At 40.7% G+C, this 16,494-nt stretch overlaps 1 protein-coding gene across 9 annotated transcripts; it reads right to left on the bottom strand.

Moving 5' to 3' along the window:
- Positions 1-39: 39 nt before the first annotated feature.
- On the bottom strand, positions 40-12,305 carry LOC106587427 (cell cycle progression protein 1). 9 transcript variants are annotated; one of them, XM_014175805.2, is made up of 12 exons: positions 12,020-12,305; positions 10,550-10,642; positions 10,064-10,178; positions 9,719-9,804; positions 9,397-9,616; positions 9,024-9,119; positions 6,772-7,098; positions 6,594-6,632; positions 5,413-5,531; positions 2,907-3,032; positions 1,251-2,611; positions 40-1,166 (listed from the first exon to the last, which is right to left on the bottom strand). In XM_014175805.2, exons 2-12 carry the CDS (start codon positions 10,607-10,609, stop codon positions 983-985), a joined length of 2,733 nt encoding a protein of 910 aa, XP_014031280.1. In that variant the 5' UTR covers positions 10,610-10,642; positions 12,020-12,305; the 3' UTR covers positions 40-982. The 9 variants fall into 9 exon arrangements, with proteins under 9 accessions (XP_014031280.1, XP_014031282.1, XP_014031281.1 ...); XM_014175807.2 differs by having other exon boundaries at positions 6,621-6,632; positions 12,020-12,214; XM_014175806.2 differs by having other exon boundaries at positions 10,550-10,620; positions 12,020-12,171.
- Between the last annotated feature and the right edge of the window lie 4,189 nt (positions 12,306-16,494).

Raw genomic sequence — 16,494 nt, 5'->3', positions numbered from 1 at the left:
GCCAGACAGTTTACTATAGTAGGGGGGGGAAAGAAGCAGTCAATATTCACTTTTATTTTATTGGGAAGCTGCAATTCATTTTTAACAGCACATCTGTAAATGAAAGGAAATAATCAGCCTTAGTAATACAAGCCATAGTTGGAATGTTACTGAACACAGTTGCACTTTATCTCACCATTTTAAACAAATATGTAACGTAGCAGCAAAGTATAGAAATCAACTGTGGAACCGGCTTCTTGCATTATTCAATATTATGTGAAAAAAAGTATTTCTCAGTGGTTTTGCTACTTAAAGTTTTACTGCACACAACAGTATCAATGTCAGCAATTGTTTTGGCCATTATCTCACAATTACCAATGTCACCTAATGACAATTTGGAATTGAAATTAAAGTGTATCTGTCAGTTCATAACTCTTCAATGCCACTGACAAAAATACTATTTCTTTCCATTGTTGGATCCATCCAATGAATCATTATTCATTCACAATAGGCCTAAATGTAGACTATTAAAATGGTAAGCTTTAAAAAATATATTTTTTAAACAAGGCCCAAAGAGAAGAAATGTTGTGCAAATTACAGTCAGTGATGGCTCTTAAAAAGAACATGAACATGTAACAAATGACCTGATGACAATGAATGTGTACTACAGAGTTAGCTACTGTCAGATTTACTTACTGTATTCCCATGTTTAATTGCTCTAGTTAGTCATATTTAAAGACAATTCATGGCTAAAATATTGCAGCAATCATTTTCTTTGTGCGCATGAGATTAGATGCAGTCAGATACACCACCATTGCTACTAACCTAAGGATTGCTTACACAACACAGGAAGCAAGGGGACATTCAGGCAGCGTTAAAAGAACATTGTGCAAAATCACAAAAACAGAAGAATAAGAAGGCTTTCCATCAAACACATCCTAAATAGACTTTGCAACTACAATATCAGCCATCATAAAAACGGATTTGTTAGGTAAGATTATTCTCAATATTTGGGATCAAAGGGCATAGGACCCAACTCTATTTTTACATCAGCCATGTGTCTGTCTGTGTTCCGTCCTGCTCTGCTCCACTTCCTCTCTCTTTGTGGCCGGGCCCTCTGATTGCGCTGCTGGTGCTTTGCTAGTCTTTCTTCTTTAGTATCCGTATCTGGCCCCTCAAAGGGTCTACTGTGAGTTGGCGAACAGAAATGTCAGAATATGGTAATACACAACATCCTATTGAAAAAACAGTTATGAAAACTATAAACTTACCTTGACCCATAACGTTTTGAGTAGGTATCTCCAAAGAAGTGCCTGTAGACATACTCGTCAAGATCTTCAAAGACGTCATCGTTGTGGCCATGATACTCATCCATGTCCTCCAGGTAGTCTTCCACACCACTAACAAAGTCTGTGAACAGCATCTGATCGTGGATGAAGACGCCGTTGTGAAAGAAATTTTTAATAAAGCTCTCCAGCTCAGTCCAGTGGTGGAAGTGGTCAACCTCCTGCTGGAGGTAGCTGTGAAGCAGCTGGTTGAACTCATCTGCTCTTATGGGGTCCATGGCTTTGTTGAAGAGGCTCATGGATTCTTGGTAGGCACAGTCGAAAACCCCAGAGCAACCTTTGGGCACTCCTCTTTGTTGTTGCTCAGCGTCTGGGTCCTCCTCAACTTTACTCCCTGACTTCCGGGTGTTACGGTGTGCCTGGAAAGAGTCGTCAGTGGATTTACGAGGGTGACGATGCAGGGGCTTGTGGGTTCTGGGCTGCCATGGTTCCTCCTCTGAGTGCTTGTTTCCATGATCTCTATGATGCTCCTGCTGCTCAGTCTTGGCATCCTTCCTCTCGTGAAACCTCCGATTGTGAGGCCGGTAAGTCTTGTCCATCATACGCGAAGCAGAGTCCTTGAAGTGGCGGAAGGTGGATTTTACAGAATCTGAGAACTTCCTCAGATTCTCTTTCACAGCCTCTTTGGCTTTCGTTATCTGCTCTTTGTGATGGTGCACAAACTCCTTGGTGGAGTTCTTCACCGCATCAAAAGTATCTTTAACCTTCCCTATCACGCCGTCCTTGGACTTCTTGACTTTGGCCTGCTTGTCTCCCTTTGCCCGGTCCTCTTTGGTTTCCACATAGAGCCTCAACCAAAGGTCGGAGCGCTGCTGCTCAAAGCTCAGCTTCTTCTGCAACTCCATGAGCCGTGACTGCAGCTCCTTTGTCTCCAAGTCGGCCTCTCCTCCGGCCCTGGTGTTGCGGCTGCTCAGCTGCTCCCTTAGCTGGTCAGTCACCCTCCGCTCATTATCCAGCTCCCTCCTCAGCGTCTGGGCCTCAGCCATCAGGGCCTCCCTCTGGCTCAGGAAGCTACGGAGGCGCTGCGTCTCCTCCTCCAGGTGGTCCTTCAGCCTCTGGTTCTCAGACAGTATGAAGTCGGCCCCGGCCCCAGTTTCCTCCAGGTCTCGGATCTGGGAGCGCAGGTTCCTCAGCTCCTCCTGAAGGGTGGACAGGGACTCCTCCTCACGCTCCAGGGAGCTCTTCAGCAGCTGGTTCTCCACCATCAGGTGATTCTGCTGAGACTCAATCTTAACCCTCTCCTCGCCAGTCTGCTTCAGTTTCACGACCAAGTCTTCTTTCTGGGCCTTGTTTCAAAACAAAAATACATTTGTTATGCATCCACAAAGGAGTATTAGCAAAACGCTTAACATATGAACAACAAGGGGAACAGTTAGGCTTAAATTAATAATGAAGATGGTTAAAAGTGAAACGATGACAAAATACTATTTTTTCAGTCTCACGAATAAACGACAAATCAATTAATGGTGAATTTTGTTGCAGTATTTGAATCTTTATTTAGATATTAGTCCACCTTCAATTTATATGGAAAGACCCACCACTAGTGTTAAATTTGAACCTTAACCTGTACTTGCATGTTACCTGTAGCTGGGCCTGTTTGGATCTGAGATCCTGGTTCTCTTTAGTAAGCTTGTCGATAATCCCTGTGAGAGACAGCATCATGTCACTCTTGTCCTTTAGGTCTTCTCTCAGACTCTTAACCACGTCCTAAACGTGTGGAAACAGCATCACCAAAGTGAGCAAATGCATTGCTATAAAATGAGAATACACTCTTAAGCCTCATCTCACACCACAGTTAAGTGGAGTGTCAAATGTTTCTCAAGGGGGCAAAAAGCCATCAAAAACAAGTCGTAGAGAATCCTTGCATATAAAAATATTGAAGATGAATAGTTTAAATGTGAAATCACAAAAATATAGCTGCGAGCAGCAATATGAACAGGGTTCACAGGATGACAAAGAAGAAAATATCAGTTGGATAACAAAGCAAGCACTTTATCATGTATGAACAATCTTCCTTTATGTGCAATCAGTTAAAGCATTGAAGATAATTATAAAAGTATTTTTAGCATATGTGCCAACGTGCATCTATAGGTACAGTGTGGTCATATTTGAATGCAGAGAAGAAGAAAAAACTATTAAAAGCCTTATGTAATGAGTAAACACATCATCTGGAGTGAATCTGATGTATGGTTCATGAGGAGAATATGCCTGCAGATGATTTTGAGCATTAGCATTACATGACTTGTTAATAGTTTCCGAGTTTTTGAGATATCAAAACCAAATTCAATGTGGTTCATCTTAGGGATGTCCATGATAGCGATGACAAATTTCAAGTTGCTAGGCCACTATGGAGTATATTTACACTGGTTTAAATGGACACGTAAAATCAGATTTTGACCAATCACCTCATCTTTCTCAAACTAATTTAAGACATGTACCATGGGCTTACTTTCCAAATTTGGTGTCATTTGTTCCTATGGTTCACGAGAAGATTTTTGAAGTATTTTAAATCTATTTTAGCATATACGCATCTACTGGTATAGTGTGGCCATCTTTGAATGCATCAGTGTTATTTACTCTTTAGGGACTATTTTGATGAGTCCAAAGACCACATTTGGAGTGAATCTGACTTTTAGTCTATGAGATTTTTTATGATTATTTTACATAGTCAAAAGTTAATTGTTAAGTTTTCTTATTTTTAAAGATATCAATGCCAAGCTGTCTTTGATGACCCTAAAAGTTAAGTTGATAGGCGATTGTGAAGTGGATTTGCAAAGGATTAAAATGGATACGTAAAATCTGATTTCCTGATTATCAATAACTCAGCCATCTTGTAACCAATCCCTTAGCTTTTCTCAAACAAAGTTAAGAGATGTACCATGGGCGGACATGCTGAATTTGGTCCTAAAAGTTTTACAAAATGTTCAAGATGGAGCAAAATATATCCTGACAGACTTTATGGGTCCTTGAGGCAAATTTGTGAGGGCATAAAGAAAGACACCTACATACAAAGTTTCAAGTATCTAGGTTAAACAGGGCGGCAGATGAGGGTTTAAGTGAGATAGCTTATAACACTACCACCTTTAGGCCAATCGGTGCAATTATTTTTGTCTAAGTTACTCATGTCCTCTAGATTCTGTGTGCCAAATTACAAAAAATGTTACCAATCGATGCTTAAATTATTTGACCAGGTCAAGAAAAAAAATCTAAGCATAACAATAGATTTCACAGCGTTGCTGTGAACCCCGAAATATAAACCACAAAAACAAGGATAGGTTACACAGTATAATATAGGGGGCTTGCAATGCATTTCAATACAAGGACCTCATTGCCTAAAGAAACATTTTGCTACTGTGTGTCATATCAAAAACTATTTGAGATTAGTGGAAAATGTAACAAAGCTAGATAGTGTTTGACCACTTGAGACATAATTAGTAAAAAAAAATTGTCATTTAGTAGACGCTCTTTTCCAGAGCATACATTTCATTTATTTATATATTTTTTTGTACTGGCCCCCCGTGGGAATCGAACCCACAACCCTGGCGTTGCACACACCATGCTCTACCAACTGAGCCACAGTTATATTAAATATATATTAAAAAAACATCCTTCCATGTGGTTGGGGGTGAAGATACATTATTTTTCTCTCTGGAAGGAGCAATAGTGTGCTTTAGTTGAGGCATAATCATACTTACCATATAAGTTCGATTTTCTTGAAAAATAATAGTGAAATGAGTACTCACTGAGCATTGCTGTAAAAGTTGTGGATAGATCAATTTGATATTGAAACGCTTAAAGTTCTTCCTAAAATATGATACTGATAGTTCCAAATGTGATATTAGGACTACTGGCACTTGAATGCCTGAAATCTGCATGTGTTAGGTCAAAAAAGAGAGAATTCTATAGCTGAAACAAAGTTCACCAAAGATATAAATAAAAACAAAAAGAAACAGAAAAGTTAGGAAACAGTTTTTAAGACAGAAAAATAACATGTATTTTGTTTTATTAAGCTAGTTTATTTGAGAAGGATAATAGAGGGAGGTGGCTTATGATACCTAACTGTATGTATCAAGAACTCTTTACAGACCTTGTTGATGACATTTGGTCCTTTATGACACTGAGGCTGCAGATCTTTCGAATTACCAAGGTCGTTCACTCCACAGATCTTCTCCACAATCTTCTGTCTCTCCTGAACCTGTACTGTGCCTGTGTTAGAATGAAATATTAGGCATTCCCTTCATTTTGCATAAGCATAGACATGATTCACCAGATGATAACACACATTCAAGAATAGTAACACAGAAGCAGAAAAAGTTGGGGGAAATGTCTACGTCATGTTAGGTGCAATAAAAATGGTTCCCATTCTTGGACAAACCAAAATGTCAAGACTTATCCATGCAGACCAATTAGTTTCCAAGATTCAAAACTATTTGGTGACATTGGTCAGCAGTGGCAAAATGAACTCAATAACAGCAATTTGTTATTGTGTGTATTGTTATTGACTTATGACCACACTCGCTGGCAAATTAGAAAACCCCCGACATTCCATGTGTGGGATGTAGGTGTTGAATTCCCTGACCCTTGGGAAATTGGGAACCCACTGTTACCTCACCTTACCAAAGAAGACGGCACAAGAAAGTGATATACTACCACACACAAAAACAGAAAATAAATTGACTTACATTCAACAAGTGACCAATCATGAGCATCTGGTTTGTAATCAACTCACAAAATGTGGCACCCCTCTATGATTAAGTTTATCAGTGATATTCAGCATGTCACCTTTTAGCCAGCTCTGAGCTGCCAATAACATTGGAAAACTGATTGCTTATTGACCACAACCCAGATACTGTATTACATTTGAATCATTTAGCAGACACTCTCATCCAGAGTGACTTACAGGAGCAATCAGGGTTAAGTGCCTTGCTCAAGGGCACATCAACCCTCTTAACTGCTAGGCTACCTGTCGCCCTATGACAAAATTATTTTTTTCTACACATAAACATTCTGATGAGGATGGATTCAAGAGGTCAACAGAAGCACTGTAATTCTATTTTCACTATCTTAATAGGATGTGTATCCATGTGTATCCTTTCAATATGATCAAATATATCTTAATGTAGGCACTTGACATGCTTTGCATAATCCCACTAAACACACATAGGTTTAGTTTGTGCTATTCAAAACTACGGATGCGGTGATGACACATGACATTCACATGACATTATCATGACATATGCGCCTAAGCAAGTTGAGTTTGACAATTACCCTCAAACAATCCACTCCATACTGTACCTTCAAATTTTCCTAGAACACAAAACCAACATGTTAAAACTGCTAAAACAGCCTTCCTTGTGAATTACTTTTACCAATGATTCCATACTCATAATTAGAAACATTGAAATTCTTCATCACATATTTCCCAATACTTTCCCATGATGCATACCATAGAAGTGACCAAAGCCCATGCTGATGGCGATGATGAGGGCTAGTAGGATACATTTGTTAAGGGTGCCGCTGACATGGCCTTGAGGTGGGGGAGCAATGTGAGGTTCCTGCTGCACCTCCTCCTCCTGTACCTCCTCCTGTACCTCCTTCTGCTCCTCCTCTAGAGTCTCCTCTCGGTCACTGTGGCCAGACTCCTGCACCTCCTCTCCATGGTCAGCCACAGAGCTAGTGGTGCTCTTCCTCATCCTGCGCCTCCGCACTACTGGGGTGACCTGCTCTCCTCCCTCATCCTCACTGCTGCTGGAGTCTGCAACCACAGGGAAAACTGCAACATACACACACCCACACAAAGAATAATTAGTGCACTGAACCATAATTACAAGGTTGACACGCTTGTAAACCATGCTTATGCTGCTAAAATAATTAACAGCACATTGCTGCTTAAAATATTGTTTTAATTGCCCTCATTGATCTAGTAGCAAAGTGCAGTCCATGGCAATATATCACGTTTCCATTCAATTATAATTAAAGACGGGTCCTAAAAAGATACTTCTCATTTTGAAAACGCCTATGTGGCATCGATATGAGTCAGAAACAGTTATTCTACTGTCAAAATTGACTACAAAGTGTAAATGGGATAATTTTGGTCATAAAGTCAGTCGTCCAAAATGAAGATTTGTGAGATAGGGGGAAAAAATGTATGGGTACCGTAACAGTTTTCCTTGGGTTGGGTTTATTTCAATCCTGCCCACAGTTGGCAGCACCCAAGTAATCATCAATTCAGCGCTCAGCTGCTGGCGACCCCATTGTAATGCCCATGGTCAATTTGGTTTGACATTTGATACCCCTATTGGGCTATTTAGGGACCATCAATAAAAAACACATTGTACATGGGACAACATTAAAAAAAATGTCAATAGCGCCAAATTTACTTACTTAAAAACCTCAAACCAGCTATAAATTGTGGAAATTCAAATATTGAAAGCATTGAACGAGACAACTAAAAGATGGGCCAATATTTTCATGTTGCACATTTACACAGTCATTTATTGACAGCCCATAACTAGCCCTAAAGACAGGCTATTCATTGTCAAACCAACTTTGCCACAGTGGCACACCAGCGGCTGAAGCTAATTGGCTAAATAAGTTGTCTAGCAGTAACTAGCCTAAGCAACATCAAGACAAGACCTGGTTAGCCTTTCAAGTTATCTAGAAGGGTGAGTGATTGTGTACTGTTTTGGCAGAGTGAATGTACAAACGCTTGCCACGTGCGAACACACACACACGACACCCACATTAACCCCCCCCCAAGACAACTCTTATTTGGCTTCGGTCATGGCTGCTGCATTTCTCAATGATCAAGCCAAAAAACTAAGCCAAATCAGGAAGCTCAAGCCCCCTTTAAAGCCTATACATAGTTTTTTGTAAAGCAGGGCTCTCCAACCCTGTTCCTGGAGAGCTATCGTCCTGTAGGTTCACTCCAACCCTAGTTTATCAAACCTGATTCTAATAGGCTGGTTGAAAAGCCAAACCAGGCGAGTTACAACTGAGACTGACGCAAAATCATACAGGACGGTAGCTCTCCAGAAACAGGGTTGGAGACCCCTGTTGTAAAGCTACGCTTCATGACGTTGGTGCACAGTAAACTGGGGAAACAAAAATAATGCTTTAGTCTTCCACAGGAAATGCCAAACCTGTAAAACTGGCACACATTGCTGTGAAAAATGTGCTTATGTTTTGCTTAACAATAACCATTGATTGCAAAATCTGATTAAGACATCCCTCTGGTAATAGGAGCAACATGTAAACAACATGCCTCAGTATCAAGTTTAATCTAGGTTACATGATCACAGAGGTGACCACTAGCCTAAAATTAAAAGATAAATACAGGAGATCCAGACTAACAACTAATCAAATATTCTGATAATACATTTTATTTCAGAAGAATTATATATAGGCTAATTATACATCAGGTATATCTGTCAAACCAAATAGATTTTGCCAAATCATCACTGGGGCAACTTCCAGTTGTTAAGTCTAAACAAACACACATCATGCCGAAATACCACGCAAGTGTTTTGTTTCACACATTTAGTGGCGATTGCAACACCTTTCAAAACAAGCAGAACTTGTTTACATCATCGGACAGCATTTACCCCGACAACAGCTTATCAGGTTTAGGCCTGCTACACTGTGTTGAGCAAGACAAGCAGCACGCTATCATATTCACACCAGTCCAGTTTATACCACCTGAGAGAGAACGGCTGCCAGACATCTGCCCTTTCAGATGACAGCCCAAGTCCCACAGACTCTGTGGAAGCTTCCAGTGGCCCATCATCAGCCTGGCTTTAGGACAAGGGGAAAGGGATAGGAAGGAGTGCTTTGTTGGTTTCTTCTATTTGTCGTCATGCCCTATCTGTTCTCTAATCCACTTACTCTGCTTGATCATCACCAGACCATCAAACCTTGCATGCAAACATCTCTAACTTTGAACAGCGAAGATAGATACAAATGTATCTAAATTCTCCAGCGAAGATAGATATAAATGTATATAAATTCTCCAAATTACCTCATACTGGAATTCATTGAAACATCCCCTAAAGGGTGTGTTGGTTTGCCCTACCAGTCTCTGCTGCGCTGAAGGTGTACTGGCTGCTGGAGGAGGTGCCCAGGTAGAGCTCCTCACTGACTGCTCCCTCCTCCTCCTCCTCCTCCTCCTCCACTGTCTGCTCATCCCAAGGCCCGAGCTCAGTCTCCCTCGTGTCCCCCAGAGTCACAATGTCAGAGTGGTCGCTGGAGGAGCACAGAGTCACATGCTCGTCCCCGGCCACCTCACCTCCAGCCTGCAGAGGATATTCCACATGGTTGGCATAGGGACTGGAAACATAGCGACATGGGAATCATACAAATATACAGCCGAAGAATGTTTTGTTTTTATCCCTCACCTCAGAAGCAGACAATGTCTTGTCTAAGGTTTCTTCTTTCAGAGTGGCATCAAGAGATGACTCACCCCTCTCCTCAGTGCACTCAGCTAAAACACATTTAGAGGACATTTAAAATGTGAAGACAGGTTGAGTACACACCATCTATTGTGAGCAAATAACATCTCAATACCGCTATAAATGTGTTTCATTACATATGGTTAAACCAAATTATGTAGTGTTTTTCTGATACATGTATATTACAATGTTGTAACAGTTTTAACCCAGTCATCAATAGTTTTTTTGTAATAGGCCTAGATATTTCAAAGTGCTTTAATTTGTCACAACAAGGCATATGGTAACTCCTACCAGAGAGAGAGGTGGGTTGGTCCTGCAGCAGCTCTGGCCCCAGCACTGCGCTCTCTGGGAGATCAGACCCACATTCCAGGCCGTTCTCTGGCCCCAGGGCCTCAATATCTGAACCCTTAGAAACAAGCCTATTATATTAGCCTACCACATTTCAGACAACCCTACATGAAGGCATACTATGATCTCCAGTTCACTACATTAACCATCAGACTTTCAAATGAATCTAGACAGTCGGCATAATGGCAATGACTGGCATAAAGGCACTCAAGATGTAACTAAGATGACATGAAACTTTGAATTTGTAAGTCACTGTAACAGTCATATCCATAGGCCAGTCCCATTAGAGTGCACTGAGGAATTTCAAGGGCTCTGGTTCCTAGTACTGGACTACTGGTCCTACAAGGGTTAGCTGTAAGGGACTCAGGTGCTCAGGCTGATGGGGAAATCAAATAAGGACCCAAGTAGGGTCAGGAAGACTTGACTTACTTCATTACTTATGATAGTCCACCCACAGGAGGACTCTGTGTCACTTGAGCTCTCTGACATGGCTCCGCCAGCTGGTAAAAACAATGGAGCACACTGTAAAAAACGCATTGGGAATTTTAAAAAAATGGCACGAGGAACATTTGAATACTCAAATGCAAAATGTGTCATTCTGCATAAAACCACAGTTCACTGATATTACGTTGAGATAGGAGAGTTCACAACAACAGTACACAGACATTGCAGCATAATGCATGCCATGTTGACAGGGGAATGTCTAGCTCTCAAAAAACATTCTCCATATGGAGGTTTTTCAGCCATTACATTAGCCCACATTTGGCTCCATGTAAACTACAATTCATTGACATCCATACAAAAACTCCTTGCTCAGTATGCGAAAAAACACCACCTAAAGGAGGGAGACAGATTTTCTGTCGAGTTGGACATCTCTCTTCCTCTCTGCTTACACACGGGTGTTCTGAACACACTAGATCCTAACAAGCACTCTAACGTGGAGATATGGCTGTGTGGGAACACTAACCCTATGAAAAGGTGTGTAGTAATTTACCTTCCGTTTTTTATAGGAAAAAAAATGTTTCACTGATATGAAAGACACGTTACTTATATTTCCAAAACAGTACCGCAAGCGATGCGTGTTAATGTTTAGAGTAAGCGTCTGGGCACTTAACACAACTCCCCCGGTCAGAAGATACTATCGTCAATAGACGCTAAAGTAATGATTGCACCAATGCCCCACTTTTGTGGAGATCGAAAACTGTTTGTATGTTTCTCTGTATAGGCATAATCTTTCTGCAGCAGAACATGATAAAAGAGTTGATACAGTAGTGGTTGTCTAGAATGTGGGTTGTGGGGGTAAAATGTCAATCCCACCACAACAACAAAAACATTTTGGAATACTGTTACTTTACCACCTAACTAGTTTACTGGTGAACGAAAACGAAGCCTAGTGAGTAGTGTTGATATTATTTAAACAAACCGAGTTTGGTGTGCATGGTTCAATGCATGGGGGCCTTCGTAGCTGCACTGTCTAAGATTGCAATGCTGCCGTCGGCCCCTGCGATGTCGCCAGCTAGCTAGCCAACTACGTTACAATTAGTAAATGAGGAGTCCAATCCGCAATCGATTATTCAATAAATGGATACCTGGCTATATAGCTAACTAACGTTACATATGTAGCGTTATTATATGCACATAACTAACAATTATCATAAGAAATTACACAATCTGGTGAAAATGCGAACGGAGGGGTGTTTTCTGCAAACAGCTGCTGGATAGACTGAAATTTAAACAGTTTATTGCTAGCTACCTAACAGTAATAGCTAGCCGCTCGCACAGTTAGATAAACTAAGGCGTACTAACGTTAGTAGCTAACTTATCCTACTCTGTAACGTCAAGAAGTATGACTTACAAACCACTCTAACCTGACAAAACATCAGACAGTAATATCATTACCCAGTAAGTTTCCAACGTAGAAAGTAAGAGTTTCTGCAAACGATTCTTGATATTGCAGTCACAATTGCGTCCTCATAGCTTCATCGATTTCAATTCAACAACAACACAATCAGCGTCTCGTCAGCAACACTAAAAATAGTACTTCCGGATCACGGAACTTTGAAAATGTTCTAAATAAAAGTCTCACGCGTAATTGTATAAAAGTGTCAATAACCTGTATTTATTCATGATATATGAAAAATAACTGTTTAAACATTAACAATGAAGGGGCAGGCAGCAGGGTAAGGTCATGAGGAGAAGGGGGCAGGCAGCAGGGTAAAATCAGTGAGTGGTCAGGGGGAGAAGGGGGCAGGCAGCAGGATAAGGTTCAGGGGGAGAAGGGGGCAGGCAGCAGGGTAAGATCAGTAAGTGGTCAGGGGGAGAAGGGGGCAGGCAGCAGGGTAAAATCAGTGAGTGGTCAGGGGGAGAAGGGGGCAGGCAGCAGGATAAGGTTCAGGGGGAGAAGGGGGCAGGCAGCAGGGTAAGATCAGTGAGTGGTTAGGGGGAGAAGGGGACAGGCAGCAGGGTAAAATCAAGGGGGAGAAGGGGGCAGACAACAGGGTAAGGTTCAGGGGGAGAAGGGGGCAGGCAGCAGGGTAAGATCAGTGAGTGGTCAGGGGGAGAAGGGGACAGGCAGCAGGGTAAATTCAGGGCATGCTCAGACACTGAAAGAGAGGACACAAAGACCTCTGGATTATTATGCTATTTCAATTGCAATTAATTATGTTATGCAGCACAGTGAAAAGATTGATAATGCATTTTTTAAGGAAGTTCTGCAATTCTGCAATGGCCAACTGCTACAAAAAATACAGAAAGGATTTGTGTCGGGCGGCTTAATTGGAAAGATGACAATTTTGATATAGGCCTATGTGCTTATGTTATGCAGCTAAAGGAAGGCATAGGCAGGGATAGTAAAGTGGTGGAGTCTGTGCCGGACACTGGTGTTAATCAGGTGCTTGAATTAATTGAGTCACCGGAAGGAGTGGTAAAGGGTGGACCTAGTGCTATAGTAGGAGTTGACTGTACTGGTAGTGACGCTGTTGTCTGTAGTGAGAAAGTTAACTATGGAGTTGACCATACTGATAAAAGCATAGATCAGAATAATTTCACACAACAGATTATAAATACTGTTGAAGCCCCAAATTTGACACATAAATTGTATGGGGGTGGTCGTGATGTTGGGGAGCACCAGAAAGTTAAGACTTGCCAAAGAAAGGGGGGAAAAAATACAATACGTGTTTAGATTATTATGCTAGTTCAATGGCAGTACATGCCGTCATGCAGCATAATGATACATTTGAGTTCTAATTTTGGGAGGAAGTTGACAAAACTTTGCAATGGCCATCTGGAACAACCATTGTCATTAATCGTAGTATCAAAATTCTTAGGAATATGTGGAAGAAGAATAGAAGTAAAATTCAAAGTCTTGTTAATGAGATTGAGTAAGAGCTTGATTTGACAAACCCTTTGAGGCTGTGACACATATGTAATGACATAGGAGATAAGCGTGACAGCACAAACTTAAGTCAGTGCAACACAGTCAAAGACAGTACACTAATTGATAAAAAAAAAAAACACCAATCAAACACAAGAGTGGGAAGGAGAAATGCAGTGAAACATAAACATGGTGAAGAATGTATCACACATTAAAAGAAACCCAAAACACTACTTTGTTTCTGTAAATGGCCAAATAACAGTAAATGAGCAATGCTAGCATGTGATATCTGTGCAAATTGACTATCTCCAGATAGTCAAAAGGATGTAGAATTTGCTACATTTCTATGCAACTCAGAATCATGTCGAGTTCATGTACAGCCATTGCAAAATGGATTTAGTCTTAAAGCGGACTGTAACACATTTATACATTCTATTGCTAGTGACAACAAGGTGAAATTAAACAAAATGGTACAAACAGAGAATGTAAATTAGGCTCAGGTTCAAAAACAAATTGCCTGTGGAGAGTTTAAATGATGGAATGTCAACTGCTCAGAGAAGACCCTCAGACTGCCAACTTAATATGCAAAATGTACACACTTTTGAGGATCAAGAATCTGCTTCTGAGTTTCATCCTGATGAAGCAAGTAATTAATATGATGAAGTGTTAGTGGTGCTGCTCAATCAAATCTCAGACACTGAAGATATTGGGAATTAATACTACCACTTAAAGATAGAAAGTTGTGGTACAAGTTGTCATACAGATGAGGAAATCATAAGCTCTATGACAACTGATACAGATGAGCAGCATGTAACTGGAGATGTAGGTTGATGTATAAATAAGCAGGGATACACTGAAATGTGTTTTGTCAAATTAGCCAAACTTTGGATGGTTCAGGCATACCACTCCAAATAATGTTGTGTTTACATTGACTCGTGATGAGTGGAAGAGGGTCCATTTGGAGAGAAATATTAGGTACAATATTTGGTTAGTAGAGAACCTACTGAGTCTTTTGCACCTAATTTTGGCTGAGACAGTAATCGTTTTCCTCTACAGTGATAGAGTTCAATATGTATTCCATATACAGTGAACTGTATTGCTGGCTATGTTCTGTTGCATTGGTAAATAGTCACAAACTCTTAATTACCAAATAATTCGTATTTATTAGCAAACGATAATAAGACAACTGCTGGGTACAGCACATAGCGTTATGGTTTCACAGAACTAGGATAAGACGAGGCTTTACGCCACTAGAGGATGCTACTAGGACAAAACACGTGAGGCTATAAACCACTAGGCAATATAATCATCCAGGAATACAGCTCAAGCAAACTGGAAATAAATTCAAACCGTGATAGGATCTGTAAAAACCAAGAAAAACTTGTAAGCATAGCACCAGTCCTATACATAATATACAATTACATATTAAAAACATAACATTATCTTATATAGAGTAGTAATTATCTTTAGTTCAGATTATCTGATGTAGTTATAATAATGCAAAACTGCGAAAAAAATCACAGATAGCGTTTTACCGCAGACTTTTGTTTTGGAGAAAAAATGTCGAACCGGAAGTCTTAATGTTGCCGCCGGGACGCGAATGCTGCTGTCATGACGCTAATAACACAGACCTTTGCAAAACTGAACAACGTGTTAAATGACGAGGGGGAATTGTAGATTTAATTTTGAGCTTGCATGAAGTGAGCACATGTCGTTTGCCAAAGTTGGAAACTACAGGTCCCAATATGATATGGTTTCTGGATCACGTGATTGACCAGCTGAGAAATACATGCGTAGATGTAAACAAACATACTAAACTCATGATTTTAGTCTACTGCAATGAATATATGTCAATGGGTTGGCTTTATTCAGTACGCCCAACTTTATGTAAGGTTTGTATAATAATACACACAAGGCTTAGAATGAAGAGAAATTAAGCAAGGAGGTTGATCCTTCCGATCTAGTACATCTACTTCAATTGTCGCGTCAAAACCGTTGCAAAGGAGGGTAGCTACGGTAACCAACATTCTGAATCCATGACAGGTATGTCCTCACCAACCAACTATCAAGGTAAGTCTTACTTTAGGAGTTTACAAAGTTTGTCTGAACCTTGTAGTGTTTCGTAAAACAGGGTTTTCCAAACTCAGTCCCCCCCCTCAAATAACCAACTCATCATCAAGCTTTGATTATTTAAATCAGCTGTGTGCTAGGGCAATACCCAAAACGTGCACCCAGCGGGGAGGGCCCACAACCGAGTTTAGGAAATCCAGTCATAACGCATGCTGATATTCAGAGCGGAAGAAGGAAAGAGATAGTTAGGCCCAACTCGGAGGGGGGAAATTAATGAATGGCTTATTTGCTACATTAGGTTTATTTAAATGAATATTAGTTTCGTAATGCTCAGGTTGTTCTGATATAATTACGACACGTGACATCCCCGCAACTTTGACAAAAAAAAAACTTTATATCGGAGTTGTCTCGAGATGGCTATGCATATTCATGGTATGAGGCTAGTAGCATAACATCTCTACATTGAATACAGTCGGTCGACGTCAACAACCCTCATCGACTATTTAAAAAAGTGTTAAAATAATGAGATGTATCTATCAACCGATCCAAAAAAAGGATAGGCGTGCTGGTTTTTGGACATCGACTCCCATTGTTAAGGCGGAGAGACCAGTATCTTCTTAGTATCCATAATCTTTGTTGTATTTTGCTTAAACCGAGTTTGGGAAACCCTGGACTATTTGATATTTGTGTTTTATTTTTCATCGCCTAACCTTCTATGTAGACTGTTGCCAATGTCGGTTCCCCAACAGCAGGAACAAAGCAGAGCCCTGTGTGCAAACCCTGTTTTCTCATGTATGATGACCTCAGTGGTTAAAGACAATTCTCCTGTGCCATGGGCAAAGCCCACAAGACCACCTCAAGTGACTATGGTGTTAGTCCTCCAACATTTGAATCATTACCCTGTACCTACCACCCACTTTCAAAGATTCAC

The sequence above is a fragment of the Salmo salar genome, chromosome ssa26 (assembly GCF_905237065.1).
Source record: "Salmo salar chromosome ssa26, Ssal_v3.1, whole genome shotgun sequence".
Lineage (NCBI taxonomy): Eukaryota > Metazoa > Chordata > Actinopteri > Salmoniformes > Salmonidae > Salmo > Salmo salar.
This window is presented reverse-complemented; position numbering and strand designations above follow the sequence as displayed.